Source organism: Dama dama, chromosome 20 (genome assembly GCF_033118175.1).
Source record: "Dama dama isolate Ldn47 chromosome 20, ASM3311817v1, whole genome shotgun sequence".
Classification (NCBI taxonomy): Eukaryota; Metazoa; Chordata; class Mammalia; order Artiodactyla; family Cervidae; genus Dama; species Dama dama.
Genome location: NC_083700.1, coordinates 75911537 through 75926796, shown reverse-complemented (window position 1 = coordinate 75926796; position 15260 = coordinate 75911537). Strand labels below are relative to the sequence as shown.

At 35.1% G+C, this 15260-nt stretch overlaps 1 protein-coding gene across 12 annotated transcripts in view; it reads left to right on the top strand.

The window, feature by feature from the left end:
- MIER1 (MIER1 transcriptional regulator) overlaps positions 1–14805 on the top strand; it is a 69185-nt gene extending 54380 nt beyond the window's left edge. For 11 of the 12 annotated variants that reach the window (XM_061121661.1, XM_061121658.1, XM_061121660.1 and 8 more), the window contains 3 exons: positions 3899–4026; positions 9131–9270; positions 11763–14805. In XM_061121661.1, the coding sequence (XP_060977644.1) occupies positions 3899–4026; positions 9131–9270; positions 11763–12091 (597 nt within the window). In that variant the 3' untranslated portion in view covers positions 12092–14805. Of the gene's footprint in view, positions 1–3898; positions 4027–9130; positions 9271–11736 lie in introns of all 12 variants that reach the window. The other variant, XM_061121662.1, reaches the window with a different exon arrangement.
- The last annotated feature ends 455 nt before the right edge of the window (positions 14806–15260 follow it).

The following is a 15260-nucleotide window of genomic DNA, read 5'->3' as shown; positions in this document are numbered from 1 at the left end:
GTCAGCTTTATTATGCATTATATAATTTTATAATTTAGCATAATTTATCATGCCATATGAATATCAACTATACAGTGTTAACTTGTATCCCCCCAAATTTCATAATTACTTACAAATTTATTTAGGCTTAATTCTCTTAAACTGAAATCAGGTAAGATTTTTCATAGAACTACATAATTGTAAAGAATAAAAAATTGTGTTCCTAAGGAAAATTACAACAGGCAAAATTAAATCTCAAATATGGCAAATTAAGTAATGTCTAGGCTTATAAATGTCACATTTTTAGCTAATATAAATGACAAGGAACTTGGCTTTACATGTGCCCTCAAAGATGGTATATCAGATGTGTGATGGCTTACCTAGGGTGATGTTACAAGTATCTGGGCTTTATGGGCTTGAGTCTGAAGCTCTGTAAATAGTCTGTCCTCACATCCTCTTTTATATCTCTGGGTGTGATCGGATGGTTTTCACTTGATTTGTTTCAACACGTTTAACAGTATCCATTTTATGTTACATAAATAAAATAGTTGCTTACAAATTCTGAGTTGATTTTTCTCAATTTTGGTGTTCTTTATTGTTGATAATTTTGTTAATTGTGTTATTTGACATCAGATATAACTAATAAGACAGAAATTTTGAGTCTTAGCATTGATTAAAAAAAAGATGTAGCCAAACCATGTTAATGTTGTAACCAAGTCATCTGATAATCTCCAATATGGTGACTTCTCTGTGAAATGGCTGTATTATGCCAATGACTAGCTATATACATTTCTGATTTAAAGAAAAGCAAATGAACTTGGTTGAAAGGGCCAAGATTCTGAAAAAGTTTTCTAGCATTCCTGCTTAAATTCAAACAATACTGACCCAAGCATGCTATGGAGGGGGACCCCTGGGATGATAAGCTCATGTAACTCAAAGGAGCCACAATCCCCCCTGCCCCGAAATCCTTTTTAAGGAGTAAGAACTTAGTAGGTGACTTAAAACTATTAGCCAAACAAACACATGAAAAGATGCTCAACATCACTCATTATCAGAGAAATGCAAATCAAAACCACAGTGAGGTACCATTACACGCCTGTCAGGATGGCTGCTATCCAAAAGTCTACAAGCAATAAATGCTGGAGAGGGTGTGGAGAAAAGGGAACCCTCTTACACTGTTGGTGGGAATGCAAACTAGTACAGCCACTATGGAGAACAGTGTGGAGATTTCTTAAAAAACTGGAAATAGAACTGCCATATGACCCAGCAATCCCACTTCTGGGCATACACACCGAGGAAACCAGATCTGAAAGAGACACGTGCACCCCAATGTTCATCGCAGCACTGTTTATAATAGCCAGGACATGGAAGCAACCTAGATGCCCATCAGCAGATGAATGGATAAGGAAGCTGCAGTACATACACACCATGGAATATTACTCAGCCATTAAAAAGAATTCATTTGAATCAGTTCTAATGAGATGGATGAAACTGGAGCCCATCATACAGAGTGAAGTAAGCCAGAAAGATAAAGAACATTACAGCATACTAACACATATATATGGAATTTAGAAAGATGGTAATGATAACCCTATATGCAAAACAGAAAAAGAGACACAGATGTACAGAACAGACTTTTGGACTCTGTGGGAGAAGGCGAGGGTGGGATGTTTCAAGAGAACAGCATCGAAACATGTATATTATCGATGGTGAAACAGATCACCAGCCCAGGTGGGATGCATGAGATAAGTGCTCGGGCCTGGTACACTAGGAAGACCCAGAGGGATCGGGTAGAGAGGGAGGTGGGAGGGGGGATTGGGATGGGGAATACATGTAAATCCATGGCTGATTCATGTCAATGTAGGACCAAAACCACTACAATTATTGTAAAGTAATTAGCCTCCAACTAATATAAATAAATGAAAACAAAACAAAACAAAAAAACTATTAGCCAAAAAAAGTCTTAACATAATATTGAAATAAGACCTTGATTTCTTACTTATGAAAAATATTTGGGATGGTGTTATTTCAGTGTTAAAAAAGTCATCTGACCTATACCTAATTCACAGGTTTGTTCCAGTGAACCATAGGGAGGACAATTCTTAAGAGGGAGGGGAATAGTCCATTGAAAATATTCTTTGTTTTTACACCTAGAATTGAAATTTGGATCTTAATCATAGGTTGTATTATGCAGACTTACTTAATTGAGGATTTTTCATAATACTTTTGCATGCCACAAAATGTCTTTTCAATTTTTGCTTTCAGTAAAGTACAGTTGACTTGACAGTTGTCTTGTAGAATAAGATTCTGAAAAGGAAGCAAAAAACAGCTTGAGAAGGTGATTGGGGTTTTTGTTTTTAAAACCCTGATAAGCTTTGTCTTAACGCGACATGGGCCAAAGTCATGAAGTGTGATCAGAGGGGCAGAAAGAAGAATATGTGCCACCTAACAAAATAAGGATGTCATAAAGTTGACCTAAGGTCCAGTCAGTCCCACAAAAGATACCCAACTTCAGGATCAGAAACTTATGAGTTAAATCATATCATCTTGCATCTCAAACACTCAATTCAGATACACTTTTCCTTTTAAACTCCCAGTATTTTCTATGCAGCAACCCTACCAGCTCTACAAGCAAAGTAGCAAAAAAGGGAATTTTGTCCACATCATCTGCCAATCCCATATACTTAATATAGGGCAAGAGGAGCCATTTAGTTCCCAAATAGGTATAGCACAGTAAACCACTGGAGTGATTTTGTAAACAAATACTCAGTTCAGTCGCTCAGTCATGTCCGACTCTTTGCAACCCCGTGGACTGCAGGACGCCAGGCTTCCCTGTCCATCACCAATTCCCAGAGCTTACTCAAACTCATGTCCATCAAGTTGGTGATGCCATCCAACCGTCTCATTTTCTGTTGTCCCCTCCTCCCGCTTTCAATCTTTCCCAGCATCAGGGTCTTTTCAAATGAGTCAGTTCTTCACATCACGTGGCCAAAGTATTTTAGTTTCAGCTTCAGAATCAGTCCTCCCAATGAGTTTTCAGGACTGATTTCCTTTAGGATTGCTGGTTTGATCTCCTTGCAGCCCAGGGGACTCTCAAGAGTCTTCTTCAACACCAGTTCAAAAGCATCAATTCTTTGGAACTTAGTTTTCTTTATAGTTGGACTATACATCCATACATGACTACTGGAAAAACCATAGGTTTGACTAGATGGACCTTTGTTGGCAAAGTAATGTCTCTGCTTTTTAACATGCTGTCTAGGTTTGTCCTAGCTTTTCTTCCAAGGAGCAAGCATCTTTTAATTTCATGGCTGCAGTCACCATCTGCAGTGATTTTGGAGCCCAAAAAATAAAGCCTTACAAATAGCTGAGAAAAGAAGAGAATCTAAAGGCAAAGGAGAAAAGGAAAGATATATCCATTTGAAATAAATATTAGCATTTTTATAATAGCTTTTAACTCACTGGAATATTTTTAGCCTTTCTACAATGTAAGTAGCTGAGTCTGGATCAGTGTTGGGATTAGTAAGAGAATCCTTTAAATAAGGGCATTTAAATTCAGTCTTCCTAGGTGTTCTGTGAGTAAAAGTATTTGCAGATTTCTTATAACATTAATTTTAATTCAAATGCCACTGCCAGACATTTTTGATAAAGGAGTATTTATTTTTATAGTAAATGAATATGATAGTCTCTTTAAAAGCATAATGTTTAGTATCTGAAGAACTGTTGCCAATATATTATTTCTCTGAGTGGGAGCTTAGAAAGAGTAATTTTTAACTCAGCTGGTACTGTATTATATTTTATAACTGGTATTATTTATTACTTAAAGGTCAGCTAAATTTACTTTCAAACTTAAGATTTTTTTCATGAAATAACTCCTTTAAGGAGGAAATAATTCTTAAAAAGAAGTATTTGTTTCTTATAGGTTCGAACAAGATCAGTTGGTGAATGTGTAGCATTCTATTATATGTGGAAAAAATCTGAACGTTACGATTTCTTTGCTCAGCAAACACGATTTGGAAAAAAGAAGTATAATCTTCATCCTGGTGTAACGTGAGTTCATTTTTTCTTTTGAGTCATATTCACTAAGCTTTTCTAAATTTTTCTTGAGAGAATTGTGATTTTTAGACTCTTCTTTCTTTAAAAGGATAAAAGTTTACACTAATTTCAGTTTATCCATTTATTGACATCCTCATAGGGTATTTAGACTTTCAGTGTCTTATAAAACATTGTAAACTACAGTTCATATTATTTGAGACAGCAAATTTATCAAAGTAGATGTTAAGAGTATATGTTTTCAGTAGTATTCCTGAGAGGAGATGGATCAGAAGAGCTGTGAAAGCATGTTTTTGTTAAATTCTGTTCCACTCAGTATAAGCACATGCAGTTTTGATTTAATAACACCGAGAGAGCAATAAGAATAGGAGAGTCTGTCTTTTCTAAAACTTATAGGGCCATATGCCTAATAGTCCTTTAAAGAAGAAGGGAAATTCATATTTTTCCTTGCCCAATCTATTTTTAGATCTTGGGAACCAAAAATAAGATCTGGATATAGATGCTGTCAAAGGAAAAAACATGGAAATGTAATAAATCAGGTCAAATTGCATTTTCTTTTTTGTTACAAAATATTTTATAGAGAAATGAACATGTACATGATAAGTTCCCTTTTTCTAAATATTCTGAAGCCTTTTCCTCTAAAAGAAATAATATTTAATAAATAATACAACTTTAGCTAACTCCTACTGATAGAGGGAATATAGTTAGTTACTATATCCATTTTTTAAGCAAAATGCCTCATATGTCTAATCCAGTCCCCATACACCAAATTCTGTTAGCTTCTTTTAGTCTAGCTACTGAATGATACATTATCCCCAATCTCACTAGTAATGTGTTACTGTTAAGTACTTAGTAATAGCGTATCGAACCCTTTATTTCATGTATTGCTCTAAAATACTGATGAACTTTACAGTGAAATTCACTTTACCATACTTGCTTTATTATTCCCTGTATTATGTTTATGGAATAAAAATAATGCAGAGTTGTGACTTCATTTGGTCAGCCTGCACCAGTAAAATTCTTAAGCCTAGCCAAATAATTGCCTTTGAAAGATGTGCTTATTTGCATATTCTTGTGCTTTTCAAACTACTCTACTGGACTGTTTCTTGGTCATATTCATTACAGGTGTTTCTTCTGGTCAGTTCCCTATCTGGAGTATTCAAACACTCTAAAATCCAAAGCAAACTTATCTGAAAGGGAATAAATGGGTATAATTGTCCTTGGAAATCATGAGACATTGAACTCTGCCCCATTCCTTTTTGTTCAAAGGCCATAATGAGTAGAGTTTTATATATAACAGTATTCCAGTTTTTATATAATTGCTTATTATTATCAATTTATAGTTAAATTTTTATTTATTGGTAGCATTGAGACATAATAATGTAGAACTACATATAGCTATCCAGTCTTCAGAGTATATCTTAAAATAGTTTTCAAACTATAGGGAAAAGCAATAGTAACATCTTTCATTTTTTCACCCATTTCAGAAATAAAGTTCACACACGAACTGCAGGCAGTCTGTCGTCATCAGCAATAAAAATATAAGAATTGCCATGCTGGGTCAGACCTATGGTTCATTCAGATTTCTCTTTCAGAAAGCATCACCAAGGGAAGTGTTGTGGGCTGGCTTAGTTGGTCCTCTGTGACGTCTGGCTCAACAGGTTAGGTAGGGATGTGCCACTAAACATTTTAGTTTTTCTAATAATCTCTCCATAGCTTCTGAAAAACCGTTTGACGCTACTTATATCTGTCACCTTGATTCTTCTTAAGGTTTAAGAATTCTGTAGATGGAGTTCAGTTCAGTTCAGTTGCTCAGCCATGTCTGACTCTTTGTGACCCCATGAATCACAGCACGCCAGGCCTCCCTGTCCATCACCAACTCCCAGAGTTTACTCAAACTCATGCCTGTCGAGTCGGTGATGCCATCCACCCATCTCATCCTCTGTCGTCCCCTTCTCCTCCTGCCCTCAATCCCTCCCAGCATCAGGGTCTTTTCCAATGAGTCAACTCTTCAATGAGGTGGCCAAAGTATTGGAGTTTCAGCTTCAGCATCAGTCCTTCCAGTGAACACCCAGGACTAATCTCCTTTAGGATGGACTGCTTGGATCTCCTTACAGTCCAAGGGACTCTCAAGAGTCTTCTCCAACACCACAGTTCAAAAGCATCAATTCTTCAGTGCTCAGCTTTCTTCACAGTCCAACTCACATCCATACATGACCACTGAAAAAACCATAGCCTTGACTAGACGGACCTTTGTTGACAAAGTAATGTCTCTGCCTTTTTTTTGTTTTTTGTCTCTGCTTTTTAATATGCTGTCTAGGTTGGTCATATCTTTCCTTCCAAGGAGTTAGTGTCTATTTTAATTTCATGGCTGCAATCACCATCTGCAGTGATTTTGGAGCCCAGAAAAATGAAGTCTGACACTGCTTTCACTGTCTCTCCATCTATTTCCCATGAAGTGATGGGACCAGATGCCATGATCTTAGTTTTCTGAATGTTGAGCTTTAAGCCAACTTTTTCACTCTGCTCCTTCACTTTCATCAAGAGGCCTTTTAATTCCTCTTCACTTTCTGCCGTAAGGGTGGTGTCATCTGCGTATCTGAGGTTATTGATACTTCTCCCAGCAATCTTGATTCCAGCTCATGCTTCCTCCAACCCAGCATTTCTCATGATGTACTCTGCGTATCGGTAGTCATAGTTAAAAGTAATCCCGTATCTTCTCTTTTCTCAGGCTTTAAGAGTTAACAGTGTGTCCCCTGGTGTTACGGTATGAAGTGAAGAAATGTTTTCCTGCTAGACAAGAACACTGTTTTGTAGTCTTCAACTGTATTCCCTCTGGGTCTTTTGTAAAGTTTTTTTTTCTTTTTTTAACTGAAAACTTTTTTTTGACTCCTCCTGATCCCTTTAGCTGTGTTAAGTCTCCTATGAGAAGCCATGACTAGACTGTATATTGCAGATGGGGAGAAATTGTGGTTTTCTCGAGCATAGAAATATTTTTGTAGTTTGCTTCCAAGACCTTCTCTTTCCATTAATAGTTGCACTTTAAGCGACCACACAAAATTTAAATGCCTTTAGACAAAAACATTAAGTTAGTGCCTTTAGACAAAAATTTGACTGAATTTTTCAATCTTCCTCTTTAGTCAGAATGTATAGTTAAGAACAGATTATCCTGAAAGTTCTTTGCTTTTTTTTCTGTTACATAGTTACCTTTGATTTGTTCACCAAAATGAAGCACATTTGCCACTTTGCTGCCTATACATGACCTTTGATAAATCCTACTGCAGTCTCTCCATTCACTACCTAAAAGAATTGGTAGCCATATGCAAATTGAAGATTTTGCTGTAACAGCCTTGCAAATAATTATAATTTTTCTTTTTTTTAGTGAAAAATAACTTGGCATAGTTCTAACTATTTGAATGCTTCTCCAACCCCCTGGGTGGTCTACTTACCTCCTCTTTCCTTAAGCATTCTGGATGGCATTAACCTTTAAGAAACAGTAGTAATAAGTCTTTAACGATGTCATTGTTATATTCAGAGATTTAAAATAATTTTGGTATCTCGTCAGTTCTAGTTTCCTTTGAGTGGCTTTTAACATCTTCCATTACCCATTCCCACTATACCAGATTTATTTCCAGCAATTCTTCTAGTGCATTATCTGTTTCTGTTAGTTTTAACTTCAGAAGTCCCTTTGGCATTGCATTCATCATGTTCATTCTCTTTCTATGTGCTTCAGATTTGTTACCTAATTGTTCTATAATAATGAATGACATAAAGACAAGGAGATCTTAAAAGACCATCAAATTTAATTCCCTCCATTTATAGATGAGGAGGATAAAGCCTAAAATGTTAATTAGTTGCAGACTGTTAACCACAGACTTTCAGTAAAGTTCCAAGCCCTTCCATGGTTTCTTTCTTGTCCACATTCCTACTTACCCTGCTCACAAAATTCTGAAAGATTTGTCTTAATATTTTTATTATTCTTGTTCTGAGGGAATTTAAAAATAAATAATGTATTAAGGTTTTTATTGTACTTCTCTACACTGTGCAAACTTAGGCACCAATGACGCAGAGGTAAAGAAAGCAGACTGAACTCCCTGCCTTCACGGGATTATTCATTACAGGTGACATCAGACTTTTCCTGTAAAGAGCTGGAGAGTAAATATTTTAGGCTTTGCAGATGTTAAGTTCTTTTGAAACTACTTAGGTCTGCTGTTGGTGTGTAAGAGTTGTCATAGACACTATGTAAATGAATGGATATGACTGTGTTCAGTAACATATTATCCACAGAAATAGATCGCCAGCCCACAGGCCTTAGTTTGCTGACCTTTATTCTAGTGACTCAGTAGCACTTCATAGTTCATAAAACACTTTGCTACTCATATCCTGTACAACAACCCAGTACATAGGTCATGTATGATTACATGCATTTTATAACTAAAGACACAAAACCTGAGAGAGACAGGTATTTAGTTCAGATCTAACCTCAACCCAGTGTCGCTTACCACAAATGTCATCCCATGCCATTGAGCTCAGAAATGACTTAGGGAAGACGTAAACTCAACCCCTGATGATATGCGGGCAGACGAAGCTAGCAGATAAGCCCAGGAACTTTGCGAGCTTATTATAGCTCAGCTCTAACAGAAGGGTGATAGAGAAAGTAACAGGAAGCTTCAGGAAGGTATTTCATTATTAAGTCCTAGTTTGTCTTTCAGATATTGCCATAGTCATAAAATAATCTTTGTCAGCTTTACAGTTCAATTTGTGTTCAGAAATTCTTTTGTACTCCTTGTGATTGACATCATCCCTCTTCATTTACAGCCTTTCTGATTTCAGTTGGGCCACTCTGATCACTTGCCTACAATTTCTAAAGTTTTAAAACTGCCTGTTGGTCCGTAACATTTACTAGTGTAAAGCCCTCACACGTTTTCCTACAGACATTTAACCAAAAGGAGCTTTCGATTTAAATGTTCGCACTGGGATTAATGTAAAAGAAAATTAGGGTATACTTGCTAATAAAGCCTTGTAAATTTAACCTCAGTCAGTTTTAATTTTCAGCTGTTTTTAATATAAGAAAATAATTATTGTTTCCCTCAATTTTAAGGGATTATATGGATCGTCTTCTAGACGAAAGTGAAAGTGCTGCTTCCAGTCGAGCACCATCTCCTCCCCCAACTGCCTCAAACAGTAGCAACAGCCAGTCTGAGAAGGAAGATGGCGCTATAAGCAATAGTAATCAGAATGGTAAGCAAGCAGAGAAGCACTTGTATTTCTTCATAATGATGGGCACTTCTCCTTCAATAGCCTGGGAAATTCGGTTTCTGTGTCTGTTAAACCCTCAAAGCAGACCTAAAGTCATAAATTCCAGATGAAACATAATATCAGGGTGCATATATACTAACACAGAGAATATGTACAAGTTAATCCCATTGATATCACTAAAAAGTACATTTAATAAAGTATACCATCAACAGTGACGATTTCTTTTAAGAAAATAGCATCTATTTTCTTATCAGGTTGGAATGTCTAGATGTAAGTGTTCTTATTTGTTAAGTCTTAGACCAGAACTCCAGCCATTTCACATCAGAAGTACACAGATATGAAATACTTTGAGTACTTACAATAGTCTAGCAGGAAACCACTTTAAGCATGTAAATGGAAAAAAGCAGATAACAAGGATACCTTTTAAATATTTTTTCTCCTTGATAGCATAATAACCTAGAAAGGTAAGAAAAGATAAAACAGATGTGTCAGCCTGTGCATTAATATTATACAGAGACATTCATTTTTACGCCCATGAAAAGGAAACACATATTTGAGATTAAGATAGGTTCTGGTTTAAAATATACAGTGGACTGAGGATCAGTAAGGCCTGGTCAGAGAATTTTCTTGATTTCTACTTTAATTAAAGTAGTCTTAAGGAAGACCATCTCTAAGCAGAAAGTAATAAATCTTCTCTGATCCTCTTTAATAGGAAACTGGTAAATTAGAGATAAGCTCTGCCCACCTGCATTCTGATGTAACAGTTTTAGGGGAGGGCCAGTGGAGAGCTAATCCCTTCCCCCCCTCAAAAACTAGAAGAGGAACATTGAACAATTTGACCTTTCTTCTGATCTTTGCTCTCACACTGGCATTTAATATACTGTGGTGAATATACTTTTTCATTTAATGATCCCTTTCCATTACCTCATTACTTCCCCTCTAAGAACAAGCCAAACAAATATTAGGGCTCAGCAGCCATTTCCTGATTCAAGAACATTCAGGTTCACTGACATGATTTCTAATGCCAATCACAACCATCCTAAAGTTGAATAAGCAGCTGAGATTGACCTTGGTACTAGGGTGGAAAGTCAGGTAGGCAGACGATTGGTAGTACAGTCAACCCTCTGTATCTGCAGGTTCCACATCTGCAGATTCAACCAAGTGCCTATCAAAATACTTAAGGAATAATCTCTAGAGTATATGTAATACCTAATAAAATGTAAACACTATTTAAGTATTTGCCAGCACAAAGTAAATTCAAGTTTTTGCCTTTTGGAACTTTCTGGAATTTTTTTTTTAAGTGTTTTGATAGGCAGTTGGTTGAATCTTTTTAACCATTTGGTGATAACATGCAGTTAGCCTAGGAAGAGTGTTCATGAATTACTTAACACATTACTCCGCCCAGAAGCGATTCACATGCAATACAATTAAGATTTCCAGGCTTTTCAAGGAAAGGAAGACCTTTCCAAACCAATTGTCTTTTTTCATAAGGGGCTTTAATTAGTGTCTTGAAATCTAATAGTGATTTTTGACCTAATGATCGTTTAACCTAGCTTCTTGTGCTTACTGTGGAAAAATCACTCCTTTTATATCATATGGTGCATAATCCCATAAGCAATTATGGTTTGAGTGCATTTCTGAGTTGAGAAAATAGAATACTTTCTTTGACCAAAATGTGTATTTGAGGCTCATTCTTTATAGTGAATATTTTTCAGGTAATTAAATTTTCATTTTCTCCAGTAGCACATTCTGTATTTTACATTAAGCATTCACAAAATTTGTCTTCCATTTTGCAGTCAACTGTAACATGACCTTTTGTTACATTATTAATTATGCAGTTTCTTTTCTCAGTCTATTAGGAAGGAATTTGTGTTTGCCTTTAGCATTTTCAAGTGTATGCTTGTATAGTGCAGGCATTAATTTAACATTATGACAGATTAATGTCAAGAATGAAAAAGTCATGTCATCTTGCTTTTGTAAGGCAATTAGAAAACTCAAGCTTCTATAGAAAGAATATAATTTTTTCATTGTTTTAGAAAGTTACAAACTGCTCAACCTGAATAAGTTATGAATATCTTTGCTTTAACTCAGCTTATTTAGACTGCTGGTGGATCCATTGCTTATTTGTTGTCATGTAAATACCAGCATGCTATTAATACATACCAAATCCTGGTCTTAATTGTTTACATTCATTAGCTTAATCTTCACAGCAGCCCTATAAATTTGTTATCCTCATTGTATATGTGTGATCAGACTGAGGTACAAGGGAATATAAATAATTTGCCTAAGGTCGCACAGCTACTAAAGTAAATAGAACCAGAATTGAAACTATATATATATACACACACACACATATTTGATACCTCACTTCCTTGATAAAAAGTTATTTTACAGCTGTTTATAGCACTTTTATAATAATTTATGAATTTAGCTTTATAATATTAGCAGTTTCTTTCATGTCTCTTCCAACCAAGGGGTGTCATCTAATGGACCAGGTGAAACATTAAACAAAGAAGAAGTGAAAGTTGAAGGATTACATGTTAATGGACCAACAGGTGGAAGTAAGAAACCACTTCACACAGATATGGATACCAATGGTTATGAAACAGATAACCTAACCACTGACCCAAAAGTCGCCCATATGACTGCAAGAAATGAAAATGATTTTGATGAAAAAAGTGAGAGACCTGCCAAAAGGCGAAGGGTAAACAGCAATGGAAAAGAAAGTCCAGGTGGTTCTGAGTTTTTCCAAGACACAATCTCACATGGAAAATTTGAAGAACTTGAGAACACAGATGACTAAACTTTACTTTCTTTGGAGTAAATTCTGGTGTGACTAAAATTTTCAGGGTTGATGGGTTACCTTAAAAAGTTGATTTCCTTGAAGCAGTTGGTTAAAATTTGAATTGAGTCCTAACTTGAGTAAATAAGATTTTATAATTCTGCCTTTTGCATATTTTTTGCTTTAAAATTGTAAAGGCCCTTTTAAGGAAATAACAAATAGTTTAGTAAATTTGAATGAACTACAGATACATCTGTACCTTCTCATTTGATGTATTAATCCTAAAATTTCACTACAAGGTACTTTTTGCTTAGTTTGATGGCAGAGAAGAAAAAAACAAGTTCAAATTTCTGATTAACACCAATTTTTCAGAGTTTCTTAAAATGTCTTTTATAACAGACATTTTTCTCTCCATACAAATTGAGTATCATTATTAAGGAAACCCTATGAATCCTGAAAGTTATGCTAGCATGATTTTTTTATATATAGAAGTTTAAAAATAAACCAAGTCAGGTTTGTATATGTAAAATTGTTGACATCAATGATGTCTTTCCATATTCTTATCTGGGCTTAAGAAATACATTCTGTATTTTTCCAGATTCTTTGTAGCCTTTGAAAGATTTTTACAGTACATATGTCTTGACTGAGCTGTCCTTTCTTAACACAAAAGCTTGTATAATTTTCTTAACTTGTACAGTTGGTAAACTTTTATGAGAGGAATTGATATTCTGAGTCTGTCAGCTTTCATTTTATTTTGCTAAGGTTTTTCTAATGAATTTTTAAGTGTTTGTGTAGTAACTGAGTCATGTTTCTTATCCAGGTGGTAAAAGCATTCATAAAGGATTGTGAACATTTGTTTTTTCAAGTTTTTACTTAAGGACAAATAGTTTGAGAACTGAAATTAAGCATGATACTTAGATCACATAGTTTGTTTTGCATTTGTTATAATTTTCAAAATTATTTTTGAAGCAAAACAGAAGTTTAATGTTGACTTCAAGTGCTTAAATGTATCATGCTGACCAGAATCCCATTCAGTTATTTTTATATGCTTTATAAAATTTCCCATTTTTGCATTAAACAGGGGAAAAGGTCAAGTGATACTTAGATATTGGCACACACAAGGAGTTGGCAGGCAACGATACTGATTTTATGAGGAAAAAGTGATAAACTTATCTGGTGGAAATAGATCACCAGATAATTAGATTTCCAATTACAATCCAGCTTTTCATATTTGATAGTGCATTTCCAAAGTGAAAATAAGCTATTCAGTAACCATTGCTCTGTGTGATTACAAATAGGATCATCCATTCACAAAGAGTTGGACACGACTTGAGTGACTGAACTGAACTGATTTTGCATCACCTTGCAAGAGTGCCATTTTATTTTTAGTGCAAAATTCTTATTTTAAAAAAATGTAGTTTTATACAGCTGATAGACCAACCTATATCCAAACTTTTATAAAAGATTATTAACTACTCTTATCACACAGACATATCCCCAGATATTTCTGGCAGTTCATTTTCAGCCATCAAAGAGCCAATGTCTTTTTAGAATATATCTTCTGTGGTCTTGTTTTTAATGGCTCAACTGTCTAATGCAATTGAGTAGAGGTTTGCACTGAGAAATTATGGTTTAGGCCTTATCCTCCATGAAGTATTACTATTAACCTATGTTCAGACTGCTTCCCTCCACCAATGTGAACAACTTTTTTCCCCCAAACAGTGTTAAAAGCCACTTTACAACACTTGACTTTACATGATGTAGATTCACTGTTATTACGTATAGACCCAAGTAAATCAAAGTTTTGGGTGAATGTGGTGAGAAGCGTGAGCTTTTTGTTGTTTTTGTTTTACCTAGAACATTAATTTATCCAGAATGGCAGCTTTAGCAGATGGTCACAATCCATTTTCTAAATCAGATTTTATTATATGAATCCAAAGTATCCTAGCTCTTTTTCAAAGATGGTCTATAGAAATAGTGATGATGTACTTTTTTTAAGTTGTTGGCAATATTAGAGATGCCATTTTCACCTTTTTTTAAAAGATGCATTTTGTTAGCAGGTTTGTGAAGTTCTTGCAAACTGATATTACAGGAACATTTTAAATAAATTCTCAGGCATGTTTGCAAATACGGCACATGTTGTATACATGTTAGGAAATTTTACTTTTCTTAATCTTTTTAAAGTCTGCCTAATGAAAAACATTCCACTATTATAATACATAATGCTCAGCTTTTCATAGAGAAATATTTAATTGTATTTTATGTTTATACAGGTATTTGACACAGTACATTGTTCTTTATAATGCAGCCACTATAACTTGATAAGTCATTGCACTACTTTAAAAAATTTTAGTAATATCATGAATTTAATTTGCTTAAGATTTAGTACATTTCATAACTCTTGACAAACTGCATTGGGAAAAGAAGCCTTCGTTAATAGTTACTTAGTCTCCCTCACCCCATACCTACCCCCAGCAAAGCACTATCTTCATTTGGAATGGTATTCTGTTCTGTGATGTGTTTTCAAATAGAGTTCAAAAATTGCAACTCAGTTCAACAAAACAAATCTGTTGAGCTTTAAAACGTATTTGAAATAATATTTAAATAGGCATTTAAAATTATGGATTAATGTTTTAAAATTTATGCATAATAATTTTGCACTGTAAAATAATTCCCTTCCCCTGTTCCCTGTCTGCCATTCTGAATATGCTTATTAAAATATTTTTTTAAACATATTTGCCTACATAATGCTTTGTGAATGATTTTTAGTAGATTGAGTAGGTGTTAATTATAGATTTTAAGCTTGAATGATGCAGTTTACAACGTGAATGTATACAGTTTGTTCTTTCAGCTCCTAGACAAGGGTGGGCAATAGTGTTTCAGTGGCTCCTGACCCCTTTTACCTCATGGGTAAATGGACAGATGATGTTTTTTTGTCCTCCAGAGAGATCCTTAGGTCTGTGGACCTCTATTCACGCATTTCTCTTTCTCTGAACTACTTAAAAACATTTTGTTTCCTTCTTTTACAGTGCAATTTATATCACATAACAGTTTTGCAAAAAAAATTTCACTTTACTCTCAACAGAAAATTGAGTGGGCATTTTGAAAAGTGGGGGCTGAAGAATTTTCCAGGCAAGATGTGTGCTGATGACCCTTGGGGTGTGTAACCAGCTCTGCTAAATATCACATG